Here is a 27,255-nt window from a genome sequence, read left to right as displayed (position 1 = left end):
TCCTCCGTGAACTAGGTAGAGATTAGAACCTTGCTAGCGAAGATAAGAAACGCTAGGATACGCGTGCCTGTTGCGCTAACGCCTTGTATCAGCGTAACCCACTCACGATTACCTAGCTAGATCTTCTTTGTTCTCCCTAGTTTGTCTAAGCCCGTGATAACTAACTGTGATAAAATCTTGCCTATAATAAAGCCAGTCTTATCAAAGTTATAGATATCTTCGTCCACGATACCATACTTTGCCTTTATATTCTAAACTAGCTCAAACTAGCCCTTAATAAGCGCGAGGTCTTCGCAGAGAGCTCGCTGGTGATCGTATGGACGGCTCTGGCGCGTACGCAGCTTAGGATTGCGCTAGACAAACCTATCAACCTAGTTCTTGCCCACCTCCTTCCCGCCACGCTCTTGGAGCAGTCTGTTGGCCATATCTCGCACGTCGTCTTTCCCACAGGGTAGTCCTCGCTCAGCCTCGACTATTACACGCATAGTAATAGCCTCCTCTTCTAGTTTTGTTAGGCGCCTTGCTAGTGGCTCCCAATCGCTTTGAGGGCGCTGTCTAGCTCGTCGACGCTAGATTGTTGTTCGTGGGACGCTATAGGCGGCAGCAGCGCGTCGTTCACTCTGAATTTGTTTAGAATTAAGATTAGTAATAGCAAGAAATAGATCTGCTTTAGTATAAGTTTTTAACGCGTTGCGTTGTTGAGACATTACGCGTTGTTGTTGCAAAGGTGGGATATCATAGGGAAGTGGCCTACATACTAGGGTGGCCCGCTTACTGGTGAAACACGTTATACTATTTTTATGGTAAACGTATATGTTTATAAAATAAGGTATAAGCTTACTTCTTTTAAAATTTTTGAGACTCTTTAGATTTTTTTAAGTTATGTTTTTTATACTTGATTAAGTTATAGGACGTTTTAAGGTTTCTTTTTATGTAGGTTTTAGGGTGTACAGGGTGGTAGGTGGCAAGTTCGTTTTGTTCTTTTATTAATCTAAGATGGGAGCCCGAGGATCGGCCGTTTCTCATGGTGATCCGGCCACAGGTGCAGGCGACTGCGGACGAAGACGACGCGGTGGTGGCTAACACGACATTTTTGGTGCCGCGGTTTGAAGAGGCGCGCGCGAGGATGCTCAGCATGCCGTTTGAAAATGACATTCATGTTGTGGCGTATGAAGAGCACTGGAATTACTATACGACGCTTTCCCTGTCGGAGATCTGGGGCGATACGCTGTCGCCCAAGCTCATGGTAGACGACGAAATGCGCGACTTCATCCAGCGCGGCCTGGCGTCCAATGGCTTTACTGTCGCTGGGCTGGCCGGCCAAGTCGAAGCCACGCGCCAGGTCAAGACAGCGCGTGAAATTGGTATTTTGAAAGCCGTGAACACGGGGACCGCGCAGGCGATCCGCGCTATGAGACAGTGTCTTTATCCCGGGGTGACTGAAAACCAAGTCAAGCTTGTGCTGGATGATACGCTGCGCGCAGCAGGACTGGATCCCTTCTTCGATATTGTGGAATTCGGCAAGAGTGCGGCGCTGCCGCATGGCGGATACGATGTGACGAGGAAGCTTGAGGCTGGTATGTTTGTGCTCATTGATGTCGGAGCGAAGTTGTATGGATATAGCTCCGATGTGAGTCGTACGTTCTATCCCCCCTTTGAAGCAGCACCACAGGCTTCAGAACACAATCAAACCGAGCAGCTGCATGTCTGGCAGCTCGTGCTGGATGCGCAGAAAGCAGCTGTCATGGCAATGGTACCAGGCGCTACGGCCGCGTCTGTTGACATTGCTGCGCGCGATGTTATCCAAGCGGCAGGCTATGGCCCGTATTTCACCCATCGTCTAGGCCATGGCATTGGCATCAAAGCGCACGAAAGCCCGTACCTGAACAAAGGCAACTTGGCGACAACACTGCGACCAGGTATGGTATTCACCGCTGAGCCTGGCGTTTACCTCATGGATCAATTTGGTGTGCGCCATGAAGACGTGCTCGTCGTCAAAGAAGACGGGGAGGCGGAGAATATTAGCGGTGGATTCGCAAAAGGTCCCTGGGAACCTTGAACAACATCGGAACCGATTTTACGCGTTCAGGCTTCGTTATTACCAGAGCCCAAAGGGATCACTACTACACACATTACCCCTTTCTGGTGCACCTCCTTATCTCGCCGCTTGACCAAATCTTTTGTACACGCAATTCCCATTTCTCTTCATCGTCCGCAGAACTCGCTTACAAAAGCCATCGAGATGCATGCAATCCTCCAATGCCGTGGTATCTTCCAATGTCTACCAATCCTTTGGTACGCTGTAAGCAGATAGATCATCATGAGATGTTGCCCTCCAAACGCCGCGCGCTAAATCCCCATGTCAAATCATGAAGGAGATGCAGAAAAATTCGCTCCGTACACCCGCACACGTCTCGCGCGCAATGAGGCGGCTGGGGAGGGCGACGCCTGTACTACTTCATCTGGTTCTGCTCTGTGAGGCCGAAGACGTGTTAGCCCAAGAACAAAATACTCATACATCAATGAGAATGCACAACTAAACAGCCCAACATGTATTTTCAGGGTGAGGAAGAGCCAATATGTGTGGGATACGCCGAGGTACCCTGCCCGGGATACCCAGACCGCGAAGGCTGCGCCGGCCGATAGGCATGGTAAGTATGGCGCGGCGGAGGCGTAGATGGAGGCCGAGAGTATTCCGAACGCGTATTGGAAGAGCTATTCTGGTACGTTGGTGGCGGCGGAGGAGGCGGCGCGCGACCATGGGTCCCCACAGGTGGTAACTGGTACCGACGTGACGCATCAGGGAGGCTGTTGGGGGTAGTAGTATACGCTACCTTTTTAGCAGGCCTCACTGGCTCGTCATCATCGCTCAACGTCAAGTCTACCACTTCCGATGTCCGCTTCTGGCCAGTGCGAGGGGCCATGGATGCTTCTCGAGAGGGCAGTGGAGGTGTGCTGAGCGAGGTGGGCGTTGGTGCGGCTTCGCTCTTGATGGCCTGGACGCGGTAGTCAGTGATTTCGACGAGGTCATCGTCGCTGTCGTCGTCATGGCTATTGTGTTGGGGCTTCACGTCCTTTTCCGTCGACCACTCGCCACTTGGCTGGATAGTGACTTGGTCGGTGTTGCGTGCCTTGTTCAAGATGTCTTCGACATACTGGTCGACGGCCAGTGCTTCAAACGATATCGTCTTGCTGCAAATCGGACAGGTCCATGTCGGCGCTTGCTCCTGAAGCTGGAGGAAAGATTCGGCGTCGAAGCATTGGTTGTGCGTGCACACGGTCGACCTACAGGGAGTGGCGATGCGCAGCGTGGAGATGGGGTCTTTTAGCGACATGACGGTAGATCCGACTTCGATGTCAGGGTCGTTGGCCTTCTTCACCACTATTAGCAGATTAGTTGAGGCTGGAGCCACGTGCGCAGCGGGCGTCTTACTCTCACTTAGCACAGACTCCCTTGTGATGACATTGCGTTGTTTGATGCGCCGGGTCAATTCTTCGACCGAAAACTTTCTAACCAAGTAAATGAACAGGTTGTATTTCTGGGATTGGCTGTTAGTTTCAAGTCGTGTTTCAGGAGATAGTTGATAAGAAACCTCTGATCGACTTGCCTTCTGGGTCAGGGCGTAGGTGATGAGGAGGCTGTTGCGCTGGTTGGCGACCTTTGTGCGGACAAAATCGGTAATGTCGGCGGGACGCGTCGAACCAGGCTTATTCTTGAGGCCCTTGTAGTTTGCTTTTACTTCGTCGTCGTTGACCTTGACCTCGATTTGTGAGGGGAATGCGACATCAAGGCGTGAGTAGGGAGCCAGTGGCTGCTCGAGCGCGGAGAAGAGCAGCAGTCGCAAGGACGGCTCGGCCTTTAAGCGTGCTGTCTGGGCCTCGTTCAGGGTAAAATTTCGTGAGAGCGTGGCTCGGTGCGTGGGTGAGGCTGGTCCGAGTTAGCCTAGCATGCAGAGGGTGGCCAAGACAGCAGACGTACCGTCTAGCGTCATGTTGGTCAGAATGAGCTCGCGGATCTCGAAGAAGGGGCTGTCTTTGAAAAAGTACGTGGGGCCTAGCACGCATGGTCAATACACAGGTTGCGCACTGGGGCGCGGCAGGGGCGACCTACGAGGCGGCGCCGGGGGCTGATGGGGCTGCTGCGGGTACGACTGGTATGCACCGTTGGACTGGTAACCGGTAGCCATGGTGTAGCCGTTTGCGAGGGGCGGGGCAGGCTGCGAGTACGAAGGGGCTGCGGGACTGGCTGTCGCTGGAGGAGGCGCTTCGCCGTGGTGCTGGACGCGATACTGCAGCCGGCGCAATTGCTCGGCGTCGCTTCTAGCGACGGCATTGGTGATTACTGGTGAAGGTGAAGGTTAGCGAGCGGCCGCGGGGCGACGAGTGAGCAGCGGACAGGTACGTACGGCCAATGACGCGAGCTTGCAGTGCAGCCTTGTTGCCCGTCTGCGAAGTGCCCTCCTCTTTCAGGATCTTCTTGAGGTCGTTGTTGATGAGCGTCTTGGAGCGCTCCGTGATGGTCACGGCCATCTGCTGCAGGCTCGACGCCATGGCTCGAGGGGCGGCGCGAGAGAGAGTTTTCGGGCGTGGCGGGTGAGCAGGCTGGGCGGGTTCTGGAGGGCTGTGGAAGGTGAAGCGCTACCGGTGCAGAATCGCCGGCGAAGGCATCGGGGGCCGAATGGGGGTGGACAGGCGCTTTTTTCTTGTCGTTTATTTTGAGCAGGTGAAGGGCGGTGAGGGCGCAGACGAGGGCGCGGCCAACTTCAGCTTGGCGGGCGTGGAGTGAGGTTGTCGAGTCCGTGGAGCGCAACAGTCGGGCGAGCGGTATTGGTCGCGCCTTCTCGCAGAGCAGAGCAGGGCAGGAGCGAACAGGCAGGAAGGCAGGCGCAGGCAGGCGGGCGCAGGCAGGGCAGGGCGCGAGCAGAGAGCAGAAGACGGAGAGAGAGAGAGAGAGAGCAGCAGAGACAAAGGCCAGCAGGCGGTGCCTTGTCGATTATGTCGCCGTCGAGGATGGCGGCGGCTCTCGCGGCGAGCGCATCTCCAAGCTGCAGCAAGGCGGATGCCGAAGTCAGTCAGCGTCACTAATAGGCGTAGGCAGACGAAGGCGCGACCAGGGCACGGCAGCGCACGGGCCGACCTGCCCTGGCGTCGGCGCTGTCGCCACCAAAATTATTATTTCCTTTCCCCACCTCGACTCGCCTGCGCAGTATACCAATACGCTCCAAACACCATAGCCGCCCCCAACATCACCCGCAACACCGCAGGCTAATTACAATCACCCGCAATGGCAAAGGGGCTCCGCGCAAGCAGCAAAAAGGCCAACCGCTCCAAGCTCCGCGCTGGTGTCTTTGGCCCCGTCGAGCAGGCCCGCGCCGAGCGCCTGCACGCCAAACTGCTCGAAACCATCCAGCAGCCCAAGCCCGAGAGCAGCCAAATGGACACGGCCCACGGCGGTAAGCCTGTCGCATTCACCCGCACATGTCCTCCTGCTAACGCGCCTTGCCACACTCCAGATGCCGCCAACGAGGCCGCCGCCCAAGACGACTTGCCCAAAGGTTCGTCTTTTCTCACTGCCCCCATTCCGCGCTCCCTCGCGAGCGCCTCGCCACCGCCCCAAGACGATGCGCAAGACGACTGTGACCTCAGGAACCTGTGCTTCCAGCTGGGCCTGTGTTCGGACGTTGTGGGCTTCACCCCCAACGGCGACCTCGAGCTTGCCTTTGACCCGCTTCCCTCCGTCCTGGCCGGGTAAGAATCAAGGGCTAACTCCATCTTTGTGATAGATATGGACGTTGACACTCCCTCAACGGCCGCTGCCAAGAGCTCTTCCAAAACAAAGGACAAGAGCCAGACGCGGAAACAGCTCCGTCGCAAGCCGCACAACAAGGTCTCGTTCCCCACATCGCGAGGCAAGGGCGCTCTCAAGCCCTTCAAGGGCCAGCGCGCCGGTCCGGGTCGCATCGGCAAACGACGATCATGAGTTATGATAGACACTGGCGTTCGACCCACGGCATTTCCCGGCGTTACAAACATGCTGTTATTTTGCAAGAGAATCGGATTGAAAAGGATACCAGGTCCCGGGGGGACTTTTTCTGTATGCCAAAATTCAAATATTTGTTCTTCGACTTTGTCACATCATCATGGAGTCTGTAGCTGACTATGCTACAGCGTCAACCAGAACCATTGCCCATACCCCTGCCGTGATTTGATACCCTTTCGTTTTTTTTCTTCCGTCCCTACAAATCTATCGACCAGCCGGGATTCGGATCGATGGATTCATCCTCAATATCACCGAAGAGACTACCGAAAAGGGCTTCATTGAGGCCCTGCAGCGTCCGATCATCTGGTGTCCCAAGGTCATTCGACCAATCGAGCAGTGACCATTGGTTACCTTCTACGAGCGTGGGCGCCATGATATTGTCAGCATGGCCGGACAGCACATCGTGGATTGTGTCGGTGCTCGATGCTGGCCTGCGGTGGAGACTGAGTGAACCAAGATATGGTATATGAAGCTGAAGCGACCCTTGCTCGCCATCAACAAACTGGCCACCACATCCTGCTGCGGGATCTTCGTCATTTTCACTAGTACTGGCGTTGTAACAGACCCCGTTGGCCGCTGCCGCTTCAGCATCAAGTAGATTTCGCATGACGCGCGAGAGAGTGGCTACCATAGAATCCCCCTGCACCCCATTGAGGATTGTTACTATACGATCCATCATGGCACGGTCACTCAGCCGACTATGCTTGAGTACTGCGCCCAGAGGAGCGTTGGGATGGTTCCACGCATCGATGTGAGCAAAACACAATACTGTTAGCGCGATGAAGGAGAGAAAGTCTACTCCCCGACAATACGACAGTCCAGTATTCCACGTCCGATACGCAATGTACCGGGAAAGGCATTCTTGACTGGCGTGGATTGCTGCAGCCTTGCTACCATCGCTCGTGTTGTCCGCTGACGAGCGGAGAAGGTAGGGCAGATGCAACCGCATCACGAGATGATAGTGAGAGAGCTGGAACATGGCGCGAGTCGTCTCTTGCACAGCCGATATTCCAGTGCTATGGCTTTCTCCATAGCTAGGTACCAGCCACCAGTCGGAGGGCATCAGCGCGGCAGCGTCTTGCAGCATCTTGTTGGTTGCGTCAAGGCTTTCCGACGCTTTGGCGCCAAGTGCTCCAGTTTGGCGCGTCAAAATCTGCCCTGCAATAATGCAATGCATGCGTACCATGCGGTCGAATGGACGACAGTTGGCCAGCGCCGCAGGCCCAAGAGTGTGTCCCTCGAACGATGAGGGTGGGAGACCTAGGACAAGCGACAGGTAACGATCCATGTTGACAATGCAGAAGCAAATCGCATCCCGATCCGCACCACACACCGTGGGAGACTCCGACGACAAACACACAGGAAGCCGATAATTTTTCCGGTGCAGGCCGAGTATCTGCGCGACGGCTGTTGCGCGACGAACTGCCATCCACGCTCGATGCAAATCGCCCGTGTGGTTCTGAATCATGGCCTCCATCATGATACACTCGATGCCTTCGATGGAAGCTGTCAGCTCGTCGTTGGACGTTGCAAGTCTCGTAGCCGTATCAGCAGCGCGGGACATGATGTTACTGTAGTAGCTTCGCTCGCTCTCTTCCATGTCGGCAGTCGGAAGTGCACCATGCAAAAGACATGCCAGGAGCAACAGCTTGCGAGCAACAAGAATAGGGGGTGAATCTGGAGGTGGCAGTTGCAGCATCTCGCGCACTGTGATTGTCTCTTTAGGCCTAGTCGCAGATGAAGAGACTTGGTACTGCAAATGGTGATGTATCGCAAGTCCAATCGGGAGTGTGAAGATGCGCTCAAGATCGCATGGAGCAGGCCATGCTACAAGGAGGTCTCGCGACAAGCCAGTGTAAGAGTCACGGGACGATGCGCTTGAAGAGTTTGGCAAAGTAGCAGGTGTCAAAGTCGCTGGAGGAGAAGGGCACATCTGGGCATCCCCACTCGACTGTTGGTGCGTGATGGCTTGCACTGTATGGCACGACATTCCAGATGTCGAGTTGACCAGTTGCGCAAGCAAATCCTCGACCCGGCGAAGGCGATCCTCTATCCCATCTGGGCCTTGCTGAGGCTGATCCGGGTATTCCTGACTGATGCATTTTGCACTTCTCCGCACACAGTTGGCGCATGCTGCATCGGTGGGTGCGGTCCAAATACAGCGAACCTTGCGCTTCTTGCACTCCCAGCAGCTTTGCGTTCCTTTTCGGGTCTTTCTTCGCTTCGCGGGGCGTTCTTCACCATATTGAGGGGGCTGCGATGACATTACTGTGCGGCTGCTCTCGACCAGGGGGTGTTTGTTTGCGAATTGTTGAGCCGAGAGAAGTCAAGGATGCGGCGCGGTTCCTCGCTTGAGTTGCTCGCCCGAGCTCGGCGGACGAAGTGTCTCCGCATATAACCTAAGCAAGCTAATAAGCAAGGCAGCAAGAAAGGATTGATAATAAAGTACTGTCACATAACAACTACCCGCCTATACCAGAGTCTGCCAGACCACGCCATCTCAGCGCCATCACCTTTCATGGCTTGCCCCTCCATTCCCAGCTCAAAAATTCCTTCGCATCCGTGAACTTGTAATCTGGCAGCAGCTTGTTCCATTCGCCGCTGATATCAAAAGACCCATTGTTCACGGCCAATATGAGCCCAGCCATAATCTCCTTTGCCGCAGCTTCGAGGTGCTCGGGAGCGATCGCAGGGTGAGCAACGATAGGAAGCCAAGAGGTCTTCCACGTCCCCTTGACCAGATCCTCCTTTGGAATGCGTTCAACCGCGAACGCGCCGCCTGCACCGCCGTCAGTAACACAAAGGACCCAAAGCATACAAATACTCACCACGTACCTCCTCGCCCATGGCAATGAGTTCCTTGAGCGACATGCGCGACCCCTGTATCCCGCCCACTACAGGCCACTCGCCCTTAAACTCAATGGCACGCGCAACCACATGCGCGAAATCCTGCACCGTCGTCCAGACCATTTTGTCGTTATCGCTGCCCTCCATAATAATCGCCCGCCGCTTCTCAAAGTCAAACTGGCAGTCTATCTGCGTCAGGTGCTTGGCCGATGGGTGCGGGTTAGTCAGGTAATTCGTAAAGAGGCCGGGCAGAAACAGACAGTACTCGATGACCTTGGCATCTTTATTGATGTCCTGCAGGTACTGCCGCGCAACGCGCTTGTACTCGTACCACGACAGGCCATCGAGTTTTTGCCTTTAAGGAAATCGTGGTTAGCAGCAGCAGTAGATATGGGGGGGGTTAAAAAGATACGACAGCAACGTACATGGCCCATTCGCTCGGCGCGAAGCGCTTCACACCGGCTTTGACGCTGGCATCGATGAGGTTTTTCTGGCACGAAATGGCTTCGGCCTGGTCGCGATGCGGGCAGATGAATGACAACACGACGTCTATGCCGCGCAGGTATCCTACTAGTTCTTCCGCATCCCCGTAGCTGGTTTTCGCATAGCGAATGTGCTCAGATCTCTTCTCGGTGGGGATATCCTGTGTAGCAGAGTGAAAATTAGCTCAAGTTCGAAAAAAAAAGATGGTTACTTGTGCAGTGAGCAGTGCTGTCTCACCCTTCGCGTGAAAATCAGAATATCGTGCTTTCCAGTGCTGAGTAGCACATCGATGATTTCTTGTGCTACGTCTGTCAAAGTTGGTCAGTCCTGGTTTCATGCTCGCTCGAGCGGTATGGTTCCGCCTTTATTGTTGACGTACTTCCTGCACCGCCGGCGATCGCGATCTTGACCATATTGGATGAAGTTGTGTAAGTTTTTGATTTTTGAATTTCAAAGATGACTTGTGTGCGAGCGTGTGTATATGTGTGGGATTCTGCAGAAGGCTTGTATGAGTAGTCGAAGTAGGTTTGCGAAGTCGTGCCCTTTTATGTATCCAGCCATCCCCCGAGGTTTCGGCCGAATGAGGTGTTCCTGCAAGGGAGCTGTGGTCAACACCGAGGACTCGGGGCAGTAGAGTAATACTGGTACCGAGTTAATACCAGGCTGCCATATGTTTCAGCCGGATGATTTTGTCCATTAGAGGAACTCTTGTTGAGGGAGTGGTGCGCCTGTATGGCTTGGCTAAGGTGGGGGGGATTCTTGCACTTTGATGGATGGGTGGTGATGCTTGATAATCGTGATTCAGATTCAGCAGGAATGGGTTTGAGGGTACGATTTGCACATTTGAAAAGGAGATGGGTTGTTTGTGTGTGGATGTTTGGATAGCTTTATGCATAATAGGCAGAGATGTCAACAATCAAGCTCATCAAGCCGAGCTAACGCGATATAGTAATGATTAGGCCTAAAAAAGCTAGCCTATTACTGTATCAAGTTAGCTCGGCTTGATGAGCTTGATTGTTGACATCTCTGATAATAGGCTTCTCGCATTGGTGGTGTTTTGCATCTGCTGAAAGATATACTGGGGAGCTTGTCGATACTATAGATAATATGGAATCAGAATCCTTGAAAGATGGATTTTGGATTTTACTCGACTACGGGAGTGGAATGAGGTTGCTAGTAATGTGAATATGTGTTCAGAGAAGAAACGTTGGAAGATGAATGCATGTCATGACTTTGAAGTACTATAATCCAAGTTGGCAATATTTAGTCATCCCAGAATTTAGAGTAGTACATGAGATTGATTCATAAAGCACATAATTTCGATAAAAGATCATTACAGCTACTCATCTTGAATATCCTGATGAGATCTGGGAAATGCATTCAAGTTATTGCTTTAGCGCTGCTAGCGTCGATGACGTACATCAAAATACAATCCTCTGTAGACATGGCAGCTCAACGCAACCCGACTTCAAAAAACCTAGGCAAGATGCCCCCGAGAAAACTGAATAAAGATGGCGAGAAGAAGCCCGAGGAGGACGCCAAATCGAAAAAGCCTGCTGTTTCGGACGAAGAAGTGCGTCAGGAGTCAGGAAAAGCTGCCAACGCTGCGCTCGCAGCTCAAAAGAAGGCCAAGGAACTGCAAGATGCAGCGGCGGCAGCGGGCGACCCTGACGAGCGACAAAGACTGACAGAAGAAGCTACAAACGCCCAGATTGAAGCAGAATCATTTGGTAAAACAGCAAAATACCTACGCTCAGGTGCATTCCAAGGCATGGCAATGGGCACAGGCCTTGGTGTAGCCCCGGGAGCCACGTTGGGAGCTATTACTGGTACTCTAGTTGGAGGCGTTTCTTCAACGCTGCTTGGTGGATTGGGGGCTGGCATAGGTGGCGTTACGGGAGCGCTTCACGGGCCGTTCCTGAACATGGGCAAGGTAGCTGGACAAGGCATGCGAAAACTAACCGGCTTCCTCCCGGAATGGGCAGCAAGCGAGGAGCAGAAGAGAGCTTTGGAAAAGATGGTTGGACAGGTCAACGAGCAAAAGATGCCTGGCACAGAGGAGCTTGAGAAATTCCAGAGTGAAGGCGGTGGAGGCCAGCTGGACGAGGGATGGATGCAGAGCATAAAGGGTATGATGCCCGACCAAAAGGACATTTCGGATGCAGCCAATGCGGGTGCACAGGCTACCGGTGGCACATCAGGCCCGCAAACTGGAGACGGCCAGTTTGATCAGCAACCAGGTGAAGCGTCGACGCACAGAGACGGCAGCCAGGGTCGCAAGAAGCCACGGAAGCTGAACGCAAAGCCAATTAATGAGAAACCGTCAGCGGAAACGGACAGCGATCGTGAGACAGCTGGAGAGAAGCACGAGACGCACAGCCAAGGAGACGCAGAAGAAAGGGAGAAGAGGCTGAATCAGCGCGAGAAGGAGCTGGACCGCAGAGAAGCCGAGTTACAAGACAGAGAAAGGGCGGTGGCAAAACGCGAACGTGAATTGGAGTCGAGATGAGCCTGACACAGCTCCGATTGCACGACAGCCCCGAGGGAGACCAGCCTCAAAGTCTGGCAGGCGCATTCTACACGTTGTCTTCTTCGCCTAGTAAATGTTTGAAGAAATGGTTTCAAGCGCATCGAATGGAGAACGCTCCGTCATGACGGTTCGAATTGTTACTTTGCGAAATTCATGCAAAAGGGTTTCGCCATCTACACATAGCGCACCATAACCAGGAATATCATCCGACCTAAAAATACCCACTCACCCTGCCCTTGAATGTGCGCCGTTGGTTCTTCAGAAAGGCATGACGTGAGGAGAAACGAGAATCGCAGAGCCACCGTAGTCCTCCCGACAGCACTATACATACATGAAAGATGCAAGAGACCGCCAAGCACCCAAGAACAGCAATCAGCGCTGTTCATATGATTAGAATAGAGTGTACGTCGTTTGATGCAACAAGACGCACATCCCGGCCAAGCAAAACTCTAAACGCCAAGTACAGTCGCGCCGTTGCATGCAATTACGCACAGTCTAGCAACGCGATATTAGTCAGGCTGAGCACAGTGCAGTACCCGGTCGGCTTCTCTCACACACTCGCACAGTGTGTATGACATACTATACAGTCGCAGCACAGTACGTATGTGCATAATGTCCGGTTTCCCAGCAGCCTGGCCAACGGGCCTGTCTCAGTCATACTCGCACGGCCTCGGCACTTTCACCGACTGCCGATGACTCCACAACGGGGCTCTCTCATTTTGCTGCCCAAGAACGCGTTTTGCGTCATTCGCCCGCTGGTATCCGATGCCCAGCGCTCTCGTTATCGTTTTTCTTTTGCTTTTGCTTTTTTTCCAGCGTCTCCGTATCAGCGTGGATCGCAATCAATTGGGTGTCGTCCAAATCAAAAGTGCGGTGGAGGGGGGGGGAGAGAGACCCGCCTCTCTGTGTGTGGGTTGTAACATTTGGCGTGGCTACTAAGATTAGTCGCGAGTCAGGGCCTGGCTCGTCGGTTGGTTCGGCGAAATTGATCGCAAAAATCCCACCGACTCCACCCCATGAATCCCTGTCTGCGTTCCGCCTGGCTCATCCCGCTGATTTTCCGCTGGCCATGCAAATATATTGCATCTAGCGGCCGTGTCCTCCATCAAACAAGGATCAGCATTTCATTGTTCTTCCTTCTTCGCTATTGGGCTTGTGGTTTAGTGGTATAATACTCCCTTAGCATGGGAGTGGTCCGGGGTTCGATTCCCCGCGAGTCCATGATTTTTTTTGCCAGTGCAGCGGCCTCTGGCGGTGGTGTTGGTGTTGTGATGGTCACGTGATGGGTTCGGTGCTCGGGGCTCGGTGTTGAGGTCTGTGCGCTTATGTTCCATGGTACCAGTCCCGACATGCAACAAACACGTCTTTGCTCCTTTTTTGTTCTTAATCGCAAGGAATGTATAGAGCCAGCAACTTGTGGTATGAGAGAATACGGGAAGTGAGGCTCCCACGTGACTGGGCCCGGAGCGCTTACACTTTGTTAGCACACCCTTGGAAGCCTGACTTTTCACATGCATCACATTCATAGGCACATGTACGTCTTAACACCTTCTGCTCAAACAAAATATAGTAAACTATAAATACAGTGCTAAAGTACAAATATTGAAAAGAAAACAAGTCTATGTTGCACAACACAAAAAAATCTATTTCGCCCGACACATGCGACCATCATTCCTGACGGTCCAGGCCTCACTACCCACTCCGACGGTAGCGTAGAAAAAGTTGGACGGATCCCATTTCTTCTTGATAGCAAGCAGCTTCTGGTAGTTTGAGCCCCAGAAGACGGACTGGAAGTTTGGCTGGCGGAAGTCGGCCTCGTTGACGTAGGAACCGCTGCCGGGGGTGGCTGCTTCGACCATGGGCATGATCTCATTCGTCATCTTGCGCTGCGTCTGGAACGCCTCGGACCAGGGGGCGGTGAAGTTCCAGGGAAGCGTGAGAGTGGCATGCACAATGGCCTTGCGCCACGCGGGATGAACCGATGTCGTCTTCTCGGAGCCAAAGCGTCCGACGTCTGTGCCGACACCGATCCACGTTACGCCCTTCTCAACAACCGATTTCCATGTCGAGGTAATGTTGCCGATAAGGGCGCGGGGAATCAGGCGCGCGCCGTACTGCGCAATGCCGACCTTGATGTTGCCGAGGGGCAGCGGGCCAAAGTACTTGTCAAAGTGGTCGTAGTAGTCTTTGGACGCACTGTACGTGACGGTGGATTTGATGCCCAGAGTGTCCAGGCGGTTGAGAAAGGGCGCAAGCATGGTCTTGACGTCGGCCTCGGTCTTGTTGTACGCGGTGAGCGGGGAGATGGCGAAGAACTCAGAGGTAAAGTAGTGGACTACCATGGCACCGGCATCGACCATGGCAGGCAGCTCCTCGTGGAAGGCCTGGATACCATCGTAGAAGGCGGCCTGGTTGTTGTTTGCTGTGTTGAAGTTGACGGTGGCGCCTCCAAAGACAGCTGCTTTGTGGGCCTTGATCGTCATGGAGACAACGATGCCATATGTGCTGCCGCCGCCGCCCTTGAGCGCCCAGTACAGGTCCGGGTTCTCGACGGGGCTGGCATTCACGAGCTTGGCAGCAGCTGTAACGACTTGGAATTCGAGGGCATTGTCGACAGCGAGGCCAAAGCTGGTACTGATGGCCGAATGGCCACCGCCCTGGGTGTAGCCGCCAGCAACGCCAACCGTCGGGCATTCGCCTCCTACAGTGACAAGTCCGTAGTCTCGCGCAGCGGCCATCAACTCGAAACCCTGCACGCCGGCACCAACCTTGAAGGCTGGGCCCGAGTAGGCAGAGCTACAGAATTCTGGAATGTAAGTGATGTCCTTGAGATGGTGGGTCCACACGGCTAGGGCGCCGGCGCCAGTGGAGCGGCCCAGGTAATCATGAGCAGTGTTACGGATTACGAGTCGGATGTTCTTCTGTGCGGCATACGCAACAGTACGCTGGATATCCTGGGGTCCCGATGCCTTGACGGCATACCGCACGTAATTGCCCAGCTTGCACGGGCGTTGGCGAGGCTGGAATGGATCACAGCTCTGGTTTGCAAAGAAGGGCGCCATGACGGATGAGGACGAGTCGTAGCTAGCAGCATGTAAGAGCAATGTGTGTGAAACAGAGGCCAAATTACCTACTGGATCTTCTCCGTCCGCCATTGGCTCTTGAGCGTGTCGCACACGGCGGGATTGAAGGCGGCGCCGTGGCATGGCGCACCCAGCGGTACAGTAGCCACCAGACGTCCTCCGACGGTAGCGTTGAAGTTGGACCAGTCGGCGCCCGTTGGCCATGACTTGTCGCCGGGGAACGTCTTGCAGCTGCTGGAGACGACGGCGGCAGAGCTGAGGCCGCCAAGCGCGAGGGGAAGGGCGAGAAAGCGCATGTTGGTGAAGGACCCCGAGTGCCGGACAATGGGGTAAGTAAGTAAGTACTGTAGCTAAGTATCGCCAACAGCACGACTGGACATGCACGGCAGCAGCCAGCCCATTATAACAGACGCCCTGGGGGCCTCTGCCTCTGGTCTGGCCACACAGCTAACATGGCGGTGCCTCGGGAATGGCTAGCAGGCTCCGTCTAGTGCGGGCGCTTGGTGGCATCTACTTAATGTACTTGCTGGGTTTCTGCCCACGTGTGGCGGCATGGCAATTCACCGACACGCGCTGGGCTGGGCTGTCAGACGCGCACAAGCACCCCGTCCGGCCTTGGAGAACCATTCCTGTGCTGTTTCCCGCGCGCATAGCGGTGGGAAAGGCTGTCTCCATGAGCATGGCCATGGCAAAGGCGCCACCGGGCGTCCAGGTACCCTGCTACGTGAGCCCTCTGCGTCTAAGACGATGGGGTAATCCTTGGCCGCAAAGCGTTATCCATCCGGCCCAACTTGGCCAAGTACCAATCTGGCCGACGGACCTCGAGCGCCTATTCCCCCCGGCCTAGCGCCCTTGGAACCGTGTCCCAATTAACAACTCGCCCATCATTTCCTACCAGGGGCGGGTCGGCGCCTTTTCGACGCGAGCTACGTGTGTTAGTAAAAATCTCGAACCCGTCCGCCTAGGCCGTTTGGGCTGGAGACGTCCGCTGCATGCCATGTCAACCGGAACATTCCACGACTTGGCCCACCATGCTCCAACGGCGTTGCACACACAGATGCACTAGTTCTTGCTCTCGGGTGTCGTTGGCAAATTCGGTGGCATGCAGGAGATGCAGCGTTGCCATATCAAGACAGCCGGACCATGCCAATGCAAACCTGTACACGGCTACTTGGACGAAACGCGTGCATGCACTGACATGTCGACCAAGCATGTTCGCCCGCCCGGTGGGCTGTCGCGAACTGATCTCGGTGAAACTCTCGTCGTAATATCAGAGACACATACTGCCCCTCCAGAGGGTGGATGCCAGAGACCCAGGCAAAGGTTAGTGAGGCCTCAGCGGCAATCCGCGATCCGTACATGCAGGAACCCCCCCCCCCTCCCTCACCGGCGGTACTCTAGACTCTATGAATACCGTCAGAATGATCTGCAAAAGCACCGCGGGCTGCTCGTGTCAAAATCCTCATCTTTGGCCAAACGCAACACTCGATTGCAACCCAAGCAACAACAGTAACTGCGTAGTATTGCTACCATGGGCTGGACTTACAACACCCCCGATGGCGTGCCCAACAATGGCCCACACATTACCGTCATCTGCATTGTCTTTACAGTTGCTTCGTTTATAATGCTGTCTCTCCGCATGTACGTGCGTGCGTGGATGATCAAGACTGTTGGTGCTGGTATGTATATTCATCTACCCAACTTCTTCAACATGGCTTGATGTTGACGTGTCCATAGACGATGTGATTCTGGTTTTGACATGGGTAAATCAATGCAAGTTCTCTTTGCTACGAGGCTATCTCTGACAGCTTGCAGATAGCAGCCTGTGGCTTTGCTGTTGTGAGCATCCTCCGTGAGTGGACCTTACACTACAGATGCACTGCCGGACGCCTTAACTGACTCCGCTTCTCCAGAGACAAAATGGGGCCTTGGGCTCAAGCATGTGCCCGACATGCCTGCAGAAAACGTCTTTAATTTTGGTCTGGTAAGTGATGAGCCACGCCTGATATCTTTGACAGTGCCAGTTGCTAATGAGAACAGCTACAATTTATCGGCGCCCCTTTGTGAGTTTGACATACTTTTCAAACCTCAGACGAATGCATCTAACAGCTTTGTCAGCTACATCACGAGTATCATGGGCTTCAAGCTCAGCCTCATGTTGACGTACCTCCGCTTCATGCCTCATGGCGTAGCACGCACCTCCAACATCATCGTCATCGTTGCTTGTATCCTTTTCCACCTTACCTTTCTCTGTATCCAGATCAATCTGTGCCAACCGGTAAGTCTCTACGTCACACAATCCCATACTCATCCCTAACACCATGTAGATCGCCGTGCAGTGGGACCGGAAAATCGTTGGTGGAAAGTGTTTGCCCGCTGTGCCCGTGTACACGACCACATCGTCGATAACCATGGTCCTGGACGTCACAGTGTAAGTATGCCCACCATACCTACACTTGCAAAAAACTCACGCCCAAAAGCATGTTCCTCCCTTTTCCAGTCCTGCTCAAGAGCCACATCCAAAAGCGAAAGAAGGCCGTCCTTCTCTGTCTCCTTGCCCTCGGCACCTTCATCACCATCATCCAAGTGATCCGCATCCAGACAATCAGCAGCCTGACCAACTACCTCGACTCGAGCAAAGTCATCATGTGGTCGGCCGTCGAAAACAACCTGGGCATCATCGTGGCCTCGATCCCCACGCTCGCGCCTCTATTTACGTATTTCGTCGACAAGACGACGCAGAAGAGCTCGTCGGCCAACTCGAGGGGCGCGTCCAAAGGCATCTACGCTTTCAAGTCGAAGCGCAGCACCAAACACGAATCCATTCGCCTCGCCAGCGGCATCGATAGTACCACGCACAATAACGGATCTATCGAACACGGGAGCGAGGAGTCCATTTTGCAGCTGGGCATTATCACGCGCAAAACTGAGCTCCTCGTGTCGTCACAGGAGCGCAACAATCGACAGACTATGTAGAAGCAGGATTACTGTACGTAGAGCAAGACACGGCGCATACACAAGGTTGGGTTATAAAGATAGAATTGTTTTTCTTCTCCATTCTTTTGATTTAATGCTATTGTTTATGACTTTATTTACTATTCTACACGTTTCAATCTTTTTTTCAAAGTCAATCTTTCCTCTTTTTTTTTGCACAAGTCTGTCTCTGCAATGGACTTTGGTCTCCAAAAAAACCATTGCTTTCAGCCCCTAGCCTTTGCAAAAAAGCTATTGTTAGCCAGAACAAGGGCATGGCACTTGGGAAGCAGCGCCCGCACCCTGAGTAAAGTCCCTACTTAGTCTCGATCCAGCCCACGCCAAGTTACGGAGACAGAGAGAGACAGAAGAAGAAAAAAAAGGGAAAGACGGGAAAGCACGCGCGCGCGGGAGACGGGGACGTGAAATTAGCGCCGCACACACACACACACATATCTCCCGCACTCGAAACAAATCATTCGATCGATTCCTGGAAGAAAGGGAAGGGAAGGGAAAAAAAATGAGAGGTACGGATTTAGTAGAGTTCTCGGCACAGTCCGTGATTTGCGGTTGGGGTAGAAGGGTGGAGAGCACATTACTTAGTCATACTTTATGGCGGGCGGCCGGAAAATAACGAACCAACTAGTACACACACACACACACACACACACACACACGCCCTGGAACCCGGCCAATCGGACGGGCATGCTGCAAAAGGCAGGTTCTTATGTAAGAACACACACACACACACACAAGAAGAGGGCTGACCACTTACTTACTTACTTACTTACGTACTTACGTACTTACTTAGTTACTTTACTGTTTACTATTGAAACTCGAGCCGTGCTTGCTGTCGAGTCAGCGTTTTTCCGAGACTCCTTACGCGGCCGCCCTTTATTTCGTGGCATGAGACAAACAACGGAAGTGTACTGAAAATAATAATAACAATAATAATAACAGAGCAAAGCCCCACACTGACGGAAGAAGGGTGTGTGTGCACACACGTGTGAAGAAGGGCGCTAGTAAGGAACCTGGTTGCGGGAAAAAAAAACAGGGTAGGGGTATATATATATATAGTTATGGATTTATAGGTGATGATAAAAGGAAGAGGAGGCTTTGTTTTTTTTTGGCTCGGGAATAAGCTGCGAGTACAGTCAGCACATAGGAGGTTTTAAAATGGTGTATGTGCGGGAATAAGGGCATTGAAGGGGTGCCCGGGCAGGGTTGAAGACGCAATCTACTTTTATTAGTGCAGGGAAGGAGGCGTTTACCCCGCAGAACAAGTAGCTGTGAGAGAATGGGTACGTTACATAACTCTGTTGGATACGTCCAAGTGCGGCTCGGATGCTGCACTGCCATGGTGTGAGAACGGCATGGGTTTTGTTAGTAATACGTAAATTTGGCCAAGGGATGACTGTACATGTTTCGTATGAATGACCATGTATTACTCTGTCTAGATTGTAGATTTCTGATGGGCAGCGCAGCACAGCACCAAGTTCAAGTCCAGACCCAACTCCAACTGGGAAACAACAGCAGGACAACAAAATAAAACGGTCACCAGGGCATGATTGGCGGTACAATGTGTGGCGGCATGGGACCCTTACCCACAACGGCGCCATAGCCTCTTGTAATCTGTTTCAAAGTCAGCCACTCTCTCCTGTGTTGGCCGGCGAGCTTACACGGCGTACCGCGTCAAAGTTTGTACTAGTCCGAAAGACACCGCCACAGGTTTCCGGGCCGTTGCTCCAATAGAGCCGCCTCAGCCAAGCATGGAGACGAGGGTAGTCGCGGCGAATCATCTTGAGATTGCACTTGAAGAAGGGATAATAGGCCGTGTCGAAACGGATGAGCGTCGTGAACAGGTAAATGTCTGACTCGGTGATGTACTGGCCAAACAGGTACGGCGAGTGCTTTGGCTGCGACAGATGGTCCTCGAGCCGATCGAGCGATTGGAATAGTTGGTTCACGTGTTCCCGGTACGCCTGCAGCGACGTCGCAAAGCCCACCTTGTACACGCCGTTGTTCACCGTGTCGTAGACCCAGGCATTCAGCGCGTCCATTTCGGCGGCAATGTGTGCTGGGCGGAACGCAGCGATGCCTTTGTTGGCCTCGCGGTGGTCTGGCGGCAGGAGGGCGTCGAAGGCTTCGAAGAGCATGCGAGTGATTGCGGCGCTTTCGTTGTTGACCGTGGTGCCTGAACCCCAGTCAGACTATACATGTTTCTCGCTTGTCAACAGGTCAAGTCCAGGCGTTTACCATGGTGCTTATCCCACAGCAGCGGGACAGTCACTCTCCCCTTGTAATAGGGGTCTGCCCTCAAATAGAGTTCCTTGAGGAACCTTGCGCCGTACACGGGGTCCTTTGCTGGCCCACTCCGGCCTGAGAAATACCAGCCATGGACTGGATCGCGCGCGTCTACGGAGGTGACTGTCAAAAGTTCTTGCTAGCGCCACGCTAAGCCGCCAGCCTATCGGCCTAACTATTCTTAGCGCCTACACTAATTTTCTAAAGCTAGTAATAGCTTATATACTTATTCTCTTAAGTATTTTTAATTTACTATAGCTGTAAATATAAATATATTAACTTACTCTTTTATTATTATATTAAAGTTACCTTTTAGTAGCAAATCTACACCTAAGATTATAAAAATGATAAGTATACTACTATATATAGTTAACTTAATTTATAGTAAAGCCTACTAGTAAGACTTTAAGCTTAACGCACGCCTAATTAAGATTCTTTTATAGTACTTCAAAAATACCCTATATATAGGCTACTCTTATAAATAAAAAAATATATAATTATACTTTTAAAACGTACACTATAATGAGTATAGAAAGAAAAGCTACGCTAATATTACTAGTAGTCTTAATATTTGTAGCTATCAAATCTTATTATCTACTATGTAAAGATTTCTTTGAGTAGCTAGTTATAATAAAATAAAGCTAATAAAGAAGCCTAAGTTAATAATAAAGATAAGATAAAAAAGACTTCAAGTAGTGTCTTACTGATAAAAATTAAATACTTAAAAATTAGAAAAACGTTATTTAGTTAAATAAAACTTTTATTATTTTTAACTATTATTGTAGTAGTTATTATATATAGTAATACCTAAACAAAGTCTTTACTAAAAGTATTATTTACAAGTAGTAAGAAGGCTACTCTAAATTTATATTCTAAGGCTACTTTATATATAACTATAAAAGTTTTTACTATATTTAAAGGCCTAAAACTATACAAAAGAAAAGAGCTACTACTTTCTAAATTAAAACGTTAAATAATGCTTTAAAGCCCTTTATAAGAGAGGTATAAAAGCTTATAATAAGTATAAAAAAGCTTAAATTATATAATAAGCTTAGTAAAGTTCTATAATAAAGATAAGTAAAAAAGATAAGTAAGCCAGCTTATAAAAGTAGTTATAGTAGTATTAATTAGTAGTATTACTAAACTTAAGTTCTTAGTTTAAAGCTAATTCTCTTTATAAAGAAGTACTAGAAAAAAACTATATATGTTTATTTGAAAAAAAAGTACTTTTATATACTTACTACGCTTGAAGAACTATATACTAAAATACTAAAGTAAAGTAGCTCTTATAGCTAAGTAGTTTATTCAATCTTAATACTATTAAAGTAGCCTAGCTATAGCCTAAAAGAAAAATAATATAAAAAGGCGCACTAAAAAGTTAAGTAAAACGAATAAAAATATAGTAATAGTACTAGAATAAGCTACTTTAATACTAAATTTAAGCTTAGATAGAGCGTATTTTATTTTATATTTAAGAAATTATTAAACTTAAAAGTAGCAATAAGTACAAAGAGAGGCAGCGGGACTAATCTATATAGCTTTAGCCCTATTTTCAGCGGTAATCAATGCACCCCTGTCAGCAAGAACTTTTGACAGTCACCTCCGTACTTCGACCAGCTCGATCGCGTCCTCGAGTCGCTTCAACGCGCGGACAAGGATGACGCGGTGAGCCCACGGGCAGACGTAGTTGATGTACAGGACATATCGACCCTTTTCAGCGGGCAAGCGGTCCGAGGGAATGGTGTTCTGGAACGGCGAAGTCATGTTCCTGTTGCTTATATAACAACAATCGGTCGTGGGGTGGCGGCGAAGCGTGCCCCGGCCACGGCGACGAGGACGAGATCCCGTCTACAAGGGCGATTTTCTACGTGCGCAAAGAGCATGTATGTATCCAAGGGAGGCGCGTGATGACGCCTCGTCGACCGTCGTTGAATATTCTTTCTGACTCGGGGTCTGCAACATGATTACAAAACAGAAAAATCGGATCCGGGATAGCGATGATTAGTAGAGAGCACCTGCAGGTGTAAGTGGGGAAGATTGCAAGTGTGTGTGCGCGCTCTTTCTCTCTCTCAGCGCGGCGCCAGACGCAGCGGTAGCCAGAGCATCTGGAGAAGATTGTCTCCTTCGCACCATGTCGCTGGTAACTTTGTCTGCAGTTGGTTTGCGTGTGAAGAGTGCAGCCACGTGGAGCCCCGAGGGCGCTGGCAGGGATTCAATGGGTCGAGGCTCGCTTATGCCGGTTTGGGACTAGCGCCGGCCAAGCGCCGTCTTCCCACTCAGTTGGACTCAGTCTTCCCTCCCCCGCCTTCGACTTTGCACTCCACATGGCTGCGGCTGCACAGCAAATGGCTCCCACGCTATCACTATCATGACTGCGTTCTCTGCCGGTCCCATTCCCTGATGCGAACTAGCAGCTCCTGCTTTTCCGAAATGTCTTACGCACTCGAGGCCTTCACGGATTACTGTGCTCGTGCAACAATGCAGCACCCAGGCAAGACACCCCCTCGTTCTCGTCCAACTCAGGCCAAGCCGACGGTATCCTAAACACTCGCCATACCCACCAGTCCAACCACCTGGAGCCCCATGTCTACCGGCAATAGAGGTCGAGCATAGGGCGTGAGAAGCAGCCCGGGCGTCGCCTGTACGGATATCCGCTGTTCCGCCGCTACTCGGCCCTAATGGACCCGTCTACCGCTCTCTCGACAAGGAGATGGGCTGTTGAGAATCGACCTGGCCAAGATGTACCTATGTGGATTCGAGCGGTGTGTGATGCAGCTTGCAATAAGCAAAAAAGAAGAAGAAGAGACGCAGACGGACCAACGTGGCATGGGGCTGAACGGCACATGATTCACCTACTTCGGTGCCTCCTATACACATGCCCAGAGAAATTTCCATCAGTCATCGCGCACGGCGAGCTCCTCTGAGCTCGCCTTGGATCAGTTGATCATGCCCGGTTGAAAACTACAACGATGTCGTAACGTAACAAGGTCGCCCAAGCGGGTGGACGGCGTTGTTGAGCAGGACACGCACACATACAGCGCGATGACAGTGACGCCAGATGGTACCGCAATACCTCGCTGCTCCGAACTGGGGTTGCTGGTTGTCTGAGCTCATACATAGCAAAATAGAAGAGCAGGGGCGAGCCAAGTGGTAGCTCAGAGAGTAGTAGACTATGCTCAGCTTGTCCCCGCTTGTCTGCAGCCTCGGAGTGAGGTTGACTGTGCGCAAAGGTTCTAGATTGACTTGTTTTTTGCAGACGCATCGATTCCGATCAAACTTACTGACCGTTTTAGGACCATTTTCTCTTTGCAGCAATCCCTGGCCAAGGACAGTGGTGGGTGGCCGGTGGATGTCACGTAGTGCAGGGCGTTGGGCGGCGTTGGAGCCGAAGGGTGGATAGGAGCGAGTAGAATGTGGTAGCTCGTACCGAGTGAATGGGCTTGTTGGGCCGTGTAGATAGACGATGTTGCAACGGGAGCTTACCATGGTGCCAGCAAGCTCGACGTACATATGCATAAGACGTTAGTTTGGGCGCGCCCTAGGCCATGCCAAGAACCAATGAGTAGATGGCGTACAGAAGACGCGCTGTGGGTGGTGGGCTTGAGTATGCAGTCAGGGCCGCGTCGGCGGTTACCCCAGACTGATTATTAAAGCAGAGCCAACGCGCGCGGCCGTGTCTTCAGGATTATTAAATGCAGTCGGAACTCCATCTTACGTGGGGCCACCATGGCTCCAACTCGGCCTGCCCCGCCCCCGCCTTGTTGAATACTGAGTTGAGCTTCTTTGTCGTCATGACTTCAGTACCACGGTTCTCGGGTCGAAAAAGCTGGGGGGTGTTGCATTGCGGTCGCGGATGGCGCACGTGACGAAGCGGGTTTCAGCATGCCGGGCAGCGCCGGTGCAAGAGATATTCGAGGACCCGAGGGGAAAGCAATGGGCAACGAGAAGCAGACTGTCCCTGCCGCCGTGGTCACTGGCAAAGTCGATGCTGGAGGAGTGGGCGGGTCACGTGACTGGTCCAGTGTGGCAGTGTTAGCGGCACGCGAGGCTGCCTGAGGCTTTGGGACGGCTCCATCAGCTGAGAAGAGGAGATGAGCTGGCGCACACCATCTCTGCCATCACCCATGACCCTCGCACTTATGGCCAGCCAGGACTGGTGACCGGTGACGACAGCCATGTGCTGCGGTGCGGCTGTCGTGATGCAGCGGGGATGCCCCGCCCACGGCTGTGTGAGGCACATACAGCTGCGAGACAGCACGACAGCACTGTGCACGGCATGAGAAGGGAGGCGCACCAAGCACAAGAGCATACGGATGCAGATTCAGGCCTCAACAGCGACTCAGGCCCATCCCGCCTGTCGCCGCAGAAACGCCTGGCCCGTCCTCGGCGGCATCGCGACCACGACCATGACGACCACCAGCGACCAGCGGACCAGAGGGCGACGGCACAGGCTATTAATAACGCAGCTGTGGCGCTACACTGCCACGGCCACGGCCAGTCGCAGTATCACCACATGCACACTACTGCTACCGCCACGCCGATTCCTGACCAGCAAGTCCCGTTGCCCGGCTCGACAGCAACCCTGCAGCTGTCGCCAAAAGCAGCCGACGGCGGGGGACGCGACTGCAAAGTAGTCGCGGATCCACCAAGCTGAGGCTGAGACCTCGAGTGCCTTGCATGCAACTCACCCTCTCATCGTTTGCGCCCCTCGCTCAGGAGAAAGTTGCTGCCTCAGCCCTTTGCTTCTGTCTCTGTCCTCTCCCTTTTCCCTTACTTTTTTTTCCATTCTTCTCCCGCACCCTTTGTCGAGCCCTCCCCACCTGGCGGGCGGTTGCTGTGGCTGTTGATCATCCTCCATCTCTCTGCGACGAAAAGTGGCTCACCAGAACTCGGCACCACCGGACTTGCCGCGCGCCCCATCCACGGATCCACGGGTTCCGTCGCTACAGGGCTGACAAGCTTGTCTTGTTCGCTTGTGTTTACTGTTTACCTATTTCCTCCCTTTTCCCCCCACGACACCGCCCACGCCTACAGCGACACCCTCGCCGAGCTTGCACCAGCTGCGCTCTCTCACTCGCACACACATCCATACTCCCCTCACCATGCGGATACCCCAGTCGTATATCCAGAAATGCAAGGTCGTCGCGCATTGCTTCCAGGCCATATTCGTCTTTATCGCGGCATGCCTGACCATTGCTGTTATGACCAAGGATGGAGATATCGGCGGCGGCACTAGGTACTTTTTCATCATGGTAAGTCGCTGTTGTCCGGTGCTGTGTGCGAGGCCAAACGCTGACAAAGTCGCCCGCAGTGCTTCCTGTCCATACCCGCCATCATCTACCTCACAATGGTGCCCATGTGGTCGCGCGCCCAGCGATTTGCCTCTGCCTACGCCTTCCTCGCCCTCGACGTCCTGTACACGATCCTCTGGTTTGCAGCCTTTGTCTCGGTTGCTGTGTGGAACTCGGAAGGCATCACTGAAGGTGCCAAGAAGGCAAAGATACCAGACAATGACCGGAACTGCTCGACTTTCTTGTATGGCGACGAGGCCAAGTGCAGCGTCAGTAAGGCGTCGGTCGGAATCGGCGTCATGGTATTGTAAGCAGCCAGCCATTACTTATGCCGCCATGAGCTTTGCAGCGCGCATCATGTACCTTTTCGAGCAAGCTAACGTCAGACCAGCATCTTCTTCGCCATAACCACCGCCATATCCGGCTACTACTTGCACAAGTTCCTCCGCGAAGGCGTCATGCCGTACCAGTCATCGTCCCAGGACCCCCACTACGCCAGCGGAGACTCTGCCTACAACAACTCCAAGGATGCCGCCTGGTCCACGGAAATCGAGACGGCACACGGCCGCGACTCGAGCGATTCGCTCGACCAGCGCACGGAACACGGCGGAAACCAGCAGGAAGACGAGTATGCTTTGCTGAATTCGACGGAGACGGACGAGGGCCGACACCCGGGCCGACCGCTGAGCTGGGGCGAGGGACGAACTGCTCCACCGTATGCCGACTACAGCAGAGAAGACCGGGGCAGCATTGCTGCTGGCGTTGATGCGCTGAGTCCGGGCGGCTATGACGAGTACAGAAAAGAGGCTGGAGCGAGCATGGGGAGTCGCTTGAGTGGCATGGATCGACAGCCCAGCCACACGGGAAGTGGCTACAGCTTTAGCGGCGGTCCGGAGCGGTTATAATGCTGCACAGCGATGCGAACAGCAGAAGAAGCAAGTCTAGAGCGTTTTTCTTTTCTATTTTGACTAGCATATGTACGCTTGAAAAAAAAAGCTGCATTTTGAGTTATGATTGGGTACGGGTTACGGCGTCTGCATGTTTGAATGGCGATTTAGCGATTTTTTTTTCACTCAGTTTGAAATAACCAATACGCATCTTTGATTGATCCGTCTCCCACTGCGTGAGTATAGTGATGGTGTGGGGTATGGTAAGAGCATAGCACCAAGCCGCAAGGGTGACTGACTCAGCACGCCCCAGGCTTAGTACCACTTGCCGCACCGAGTAATAACCACCTCCAATAATAATAAGAGAACCGACCCACCAACTTCGAGTTTTCTGGAAACCGCTAGGAAAGCACGCTATCTAGGAGAACCGACCGGGGGGATGGCGCAGTGGTGGAGCGCCTGGAAAATTTTCTGCTGTCTCACGTCAGCAAAGATCGAAGGTTCGAATCCTTCTCCCCTCACAACCATATTTATGGTCCACCCACATGAGAGAGTTACTCATTAAACTACCTATTCGACTGAGAGAGTTACTCGTTAAAACTTGAGAGGAAGACTCATTTAAAGTGAAAGATCTGAGAGAGTTACTCACTAAAAAACTACTAGGCTACGAGCCTTACCTTCATTTAGATAACCCCCTACATTGTACCTACTCAATTTGTACCTAGATTAAATTCTAGCCTACGTAGTTACTTGCAGGCCTTAAGCCTGCACGTCTTATATAGCCCTTTGGGCTGAGAAAGGACGTTAAACTACAATA

The 27,255-nt window shown here is 52.5% G+C and overlaps 12 protein-coding genes and 2 non-coding genes across 14 annotated transcripts; 8 read left to right on the top strand and 6 right to left on the bottom strand.

Moving 5' to 3' along the window:
- Positions 1-800: 800 nt before the first annotated feature.
- SETTUDRAFT_159642 (uncharacterized protein) lies at positions 801-2,059 on the top strand (the record flags this gene model as incomplete). Its single annotated transcript, XM_008024873.1, has 2 exons — positions 801-829; positions 997-2,059. 2 exons carry the CDS (start codon positions 801-803, stop codon positions 2,057-2,059), a joined length of 1,092 nt encoding a protein of 363 aa, XP_008023064.1.
- Positions 2,060-2,080: 21 nt separating this feature from the next.
- Positions 2,081-4,811, bottom strand: SETTUDRAFT_167765 (uncharacterized protein). Its single transcript, XM_008024872.1, has 6 exons — positions 4,407-4,811; positions 4,112-4,342; positions 3,980-4,054; positions 3,609-3,928; positions 3,434-3,539; positions 2,081-3,382 (listed from the first exon to the last, which is right to left on the bottom strand). The coding sequence occupies exons 1-6, from the start codon at positions 4,549-4,551 to the stop codon at positions 2,559-2,561; spliced, it is 1,701 nt and encodes a 566-aa protein (XP_008023063.1). The 5' UTR covers positions 4,552-4,811; the 3' UTR covers positions 2,081-2,558.
- Positions 4,812-5,241: 430 nt separating this feature from the next.
- Positions 5,242-6,120, top strand: SETTUDRAFT_167764 (uncharacterized protein). The gene is made up of 3 exons (XM_008024871.1): positions 5,242-5,453; positions 5,514-5,555; positions 5,784-6,120. The coding sequence occupies exons 1-3, from the start codon at positions 5,285-5,287 to the stop codon at positions 5,978-5,980; spliced, it is 408 nt and encodes a 135-aa protein (XP_008023062.1). The 5' UTR covers positions 5,242-5,284; the 3' UTR covers positions 5,981-6,120.
- Positions 6,121-6,236: 116 nt separating this feature from the next.
- On the bottom strand, positions 6,237-8,481 carry SETTUDRAFT_183352 (uncharacterized protein; the record flags this gene model as incomplete). The annotated part of the gene is made up of 1 exon (XM_008024870.1): positions 6,237-8,481. Exon 1 carries the CDS (start codon positions 8,304-8,306, stop codon positions 6,237-6,239), a length of 2,070 nt encoding a protein of 689 aa, XP_008023061.1. The 5' UTR covers positions 8,307-8,481.
- Positions 8,482-8,556: 75 nt separating this feature from the next.
- On the bottom strand, positions 8,557-9,783 carry SETTUDRAFT_46126 (uncharacterized protein; the record flags this gene model as incomplete). The annotated part of the gene is made up of 5 exons (XM_008024750.1): positions 8,557-8,819; positions 8,869-9,242; positions 9,313-9,530; positions 9,608-9,678; positions 9,750-9,783. 5 exons carry the CDS (start codon positions 9,781-9,783, stop codon positions 8,557-8,559), a joined length of 960 nt encoding a protein of 319 aa, XP_008022941.1.
- Positions 9,784-10,856: 1,073 nt separating this feature from the next.
- On the top strand, positions 10,857-11,879 carry SETTUDRAFT_147551 (uncharacterized protein; the record flags this gene model as incomplete). Its single annotated transcript, XM_008024869.1, has 1 exon — positions 10,857-11,879. The coding sequence occupies one exon, from the start codon at positions 10,857-10,859 to the stop codon at positions 11,877-11,879; it is 1,023 nt and encodes a 340-aa protein (XP_008023060.1).
- A 1,170-nt stretch (positions 11,880-13,049) lies between these two features.
- On the top strand, positions 13,050-13,121 carry SETTUDRAFT_t114. The gene has a single exon. It is a non-coding gene; the product is annotated as a tRNA-Ala (tRNA).
- Positions 13,122-13,543: 422 nt separating this feature from the next.
- SETTUDRAFT_26459 (uncharacterized protein) lies at positions 13,544-15,279 on the bottom strand (the record flags this gene model as incomplete). Its single annotated transcript, XM_008024680.1, has 2 exons — positions 13,544-14,984; positions 15,035-15,279. The coding sequence occupies 2 exons, from the start codon at positions 15,277-15,279 to the stop codon at positions 13,544-13,546; spliced, it is 1,686 nt and encodes a 561-aa protein (XP_008022871.1).
- Positions 15,280-16,514: 1,235 nt separating this feature from the next.
- Positions 16,515-17,959, top strand: SETTUDRAFT_104911 (uncharacterized protein; the record flags this gene model as incomplete). Its single annotated transcript, XM_008024868.1, has 8 exons — positions 16,515-16,662; positions 16,721-16,746; positions 16,799-16,835; positions 16,897-16,967; positions 17,024-17,046; positions 17,102-17,261; positions 17,311-17,414; positions 17,464-17,959. The coding sequence occupies 8 exons, from the start codon at positions 16,515-16,517 to the stop codon at positions 17,957-17,959; spliced, it is 1,065 nt and encodes a 354-aa protein (XP_008023059.1).
- A 1,551-nt stretch (positions 17,960-19,510) lies between these two features.
- Positions 19,511-22,024, bottom strand: SETTUDRAFT_159634 (uncharacterized protein; the record flags this gene model as incomplete). Its single annotated transcript, XM_008024867.1, has 5 exons — positions 19,511-19,588; positions 19,645-20,150; positions 20,213-20,356; positions 21,502-21,505; positions 21,869-22,024. The coding sequence occupies 5 exons, from the start codon at positions 22,022-22,024 to the stop codon at positions 19,511-19,513; spliced, it is 888 nt and encodes a 295-aa protein (XP_008023058.1).
- Positions 22,025-22,815: 791 nt separating this feature from the next.
- SETTUDRAFT_167763 (uncharacterized protein) lies at positions 22,816-23,550 on the bottom strand (the record flags this gene model as incomplete). The annotated part of the gene is made up of 1 exon (XM_008024866.1): positions 22,816-23,550. A coding segment is annotated over exon 1 (301 nt), but the record flags the coding sequence as incomplete, so codon positions are not given.
- Positions 23,551-24,536: 986 nt separating this feature from the next.
- SETTUDRAFT_26456 (uncharacterized protein) lies at positions 24,537-24,914 on the top strand (the record flags this gene model as incomplete). The annotated part of the gene is made up of 1 exon (XM_008024679.1): positions 24,537-24,914. The coding sequence occupies one exon, from the start codon at positions 24,537-24,539 to the stop codon at positions 24,912-24,914; it is 378 nt and encodes a 125-aa protein (XP_008022870.1).
- Positions 24,915-25,362: 448 nt separating this feature from the next.
- SETTUDRAFT_37751 (uncharacterized protein) lies at positions 25,363-26,456 on the top strand (the record flags this gene model as incomplete). The annotated part of the gene is made up of 3 exons (XM_008024721.1): positions 25,363-25,512; positions 25,572-25,858; positions 25,943-26,456. 3 exons carry the CDS (start codon positions 25,363-25,365, stop codon positions 26,454-26,456), a joined length of 951 nt encoding a protein of 316 aa, XP_008022912.1.
- Positions 26,457-26,871: 415 nt separating this feature from the next.
- SETTUDRAFT_t115 lies at positions 26,872-26,959 on the top strand. Its single transcript has one exon. It is a non-coding gene; the product is annotated as a tRNA-OTHER (tRNA).
- The last annotated feature ends 296 nt before the right edge of the window (positions 26,960-27,255 follow it).

This window comes from Exserohilum turcica (genome assembly GCF_000359705.1).
Source record: "Exserohilum turcica Et28A unplaced genomic scaffold SETTUscaffold_13, whole genome shotgun sequence".
NCBI classification, from domain to species: Eukaryota; Fungi; Ascomycota; class Dothideomycetes; order Pleosporales; family Pleosporaceae; genus Exserohilum; species Exserohilum turcicum.
Note: the sequence above shows the minus strand (reverse complement) of the source record. Positions and strands in the feature narration are given on the sequence as shown.

What these genes read in the sequence shown, in the direction of transcription:
- SETTUDRAFT_167765 (XM_008024872.1), bottom strand. Translation starts at nt 4,551, where the DNA reads ATGGCGTCGAGCCTGCAGCAGATGGCCGTGACCATCACGGAGCGCTCC. An exon ending in GCAAGCTCGCGTCATTGGCC is followed by an intron (nt 4,343 to 4,406) that starts GTACGTACCTGT and finishes CACCTTCACCAG; the next exon opens with TAATCACCAATGCCGTCGCT. An exon ending in GACCAACATGACGCTAGACG is followed by an intron (nt 3,929 to 3,979) that starts GTACGTCTGCTG and finishes AACTCGGACCAG; the next exon opens with CCTCACCCACGCACCGAGCC.
- SETTUDRAFT_167764 (XM_008024871.1), top strand. Translation starts at nt 5,285, where the DNA reads ATGGCAAAGGGGCTCCGCGCAAGCAGCAAAAAGGCCAACCGCTCCAAG. An exon ending in AATGGACACGGCCCACGGCG is followed by an intron (nt 5,454 to 5,513) that starts GTAAGCCTGTCG and finishes GCCACACTCCAG; the next exon opens with ATGCCGCCAACGAGGCCGCC. An exon ending in CCAAGACGACTTGCCCAAAG is followed by an intron (nt 5,556 to 5,783) that starts GTTCGTCTTTTC and finishes TCTTTGTGATAG; the next exon opens with ATATGGACGTTGACACTCCC.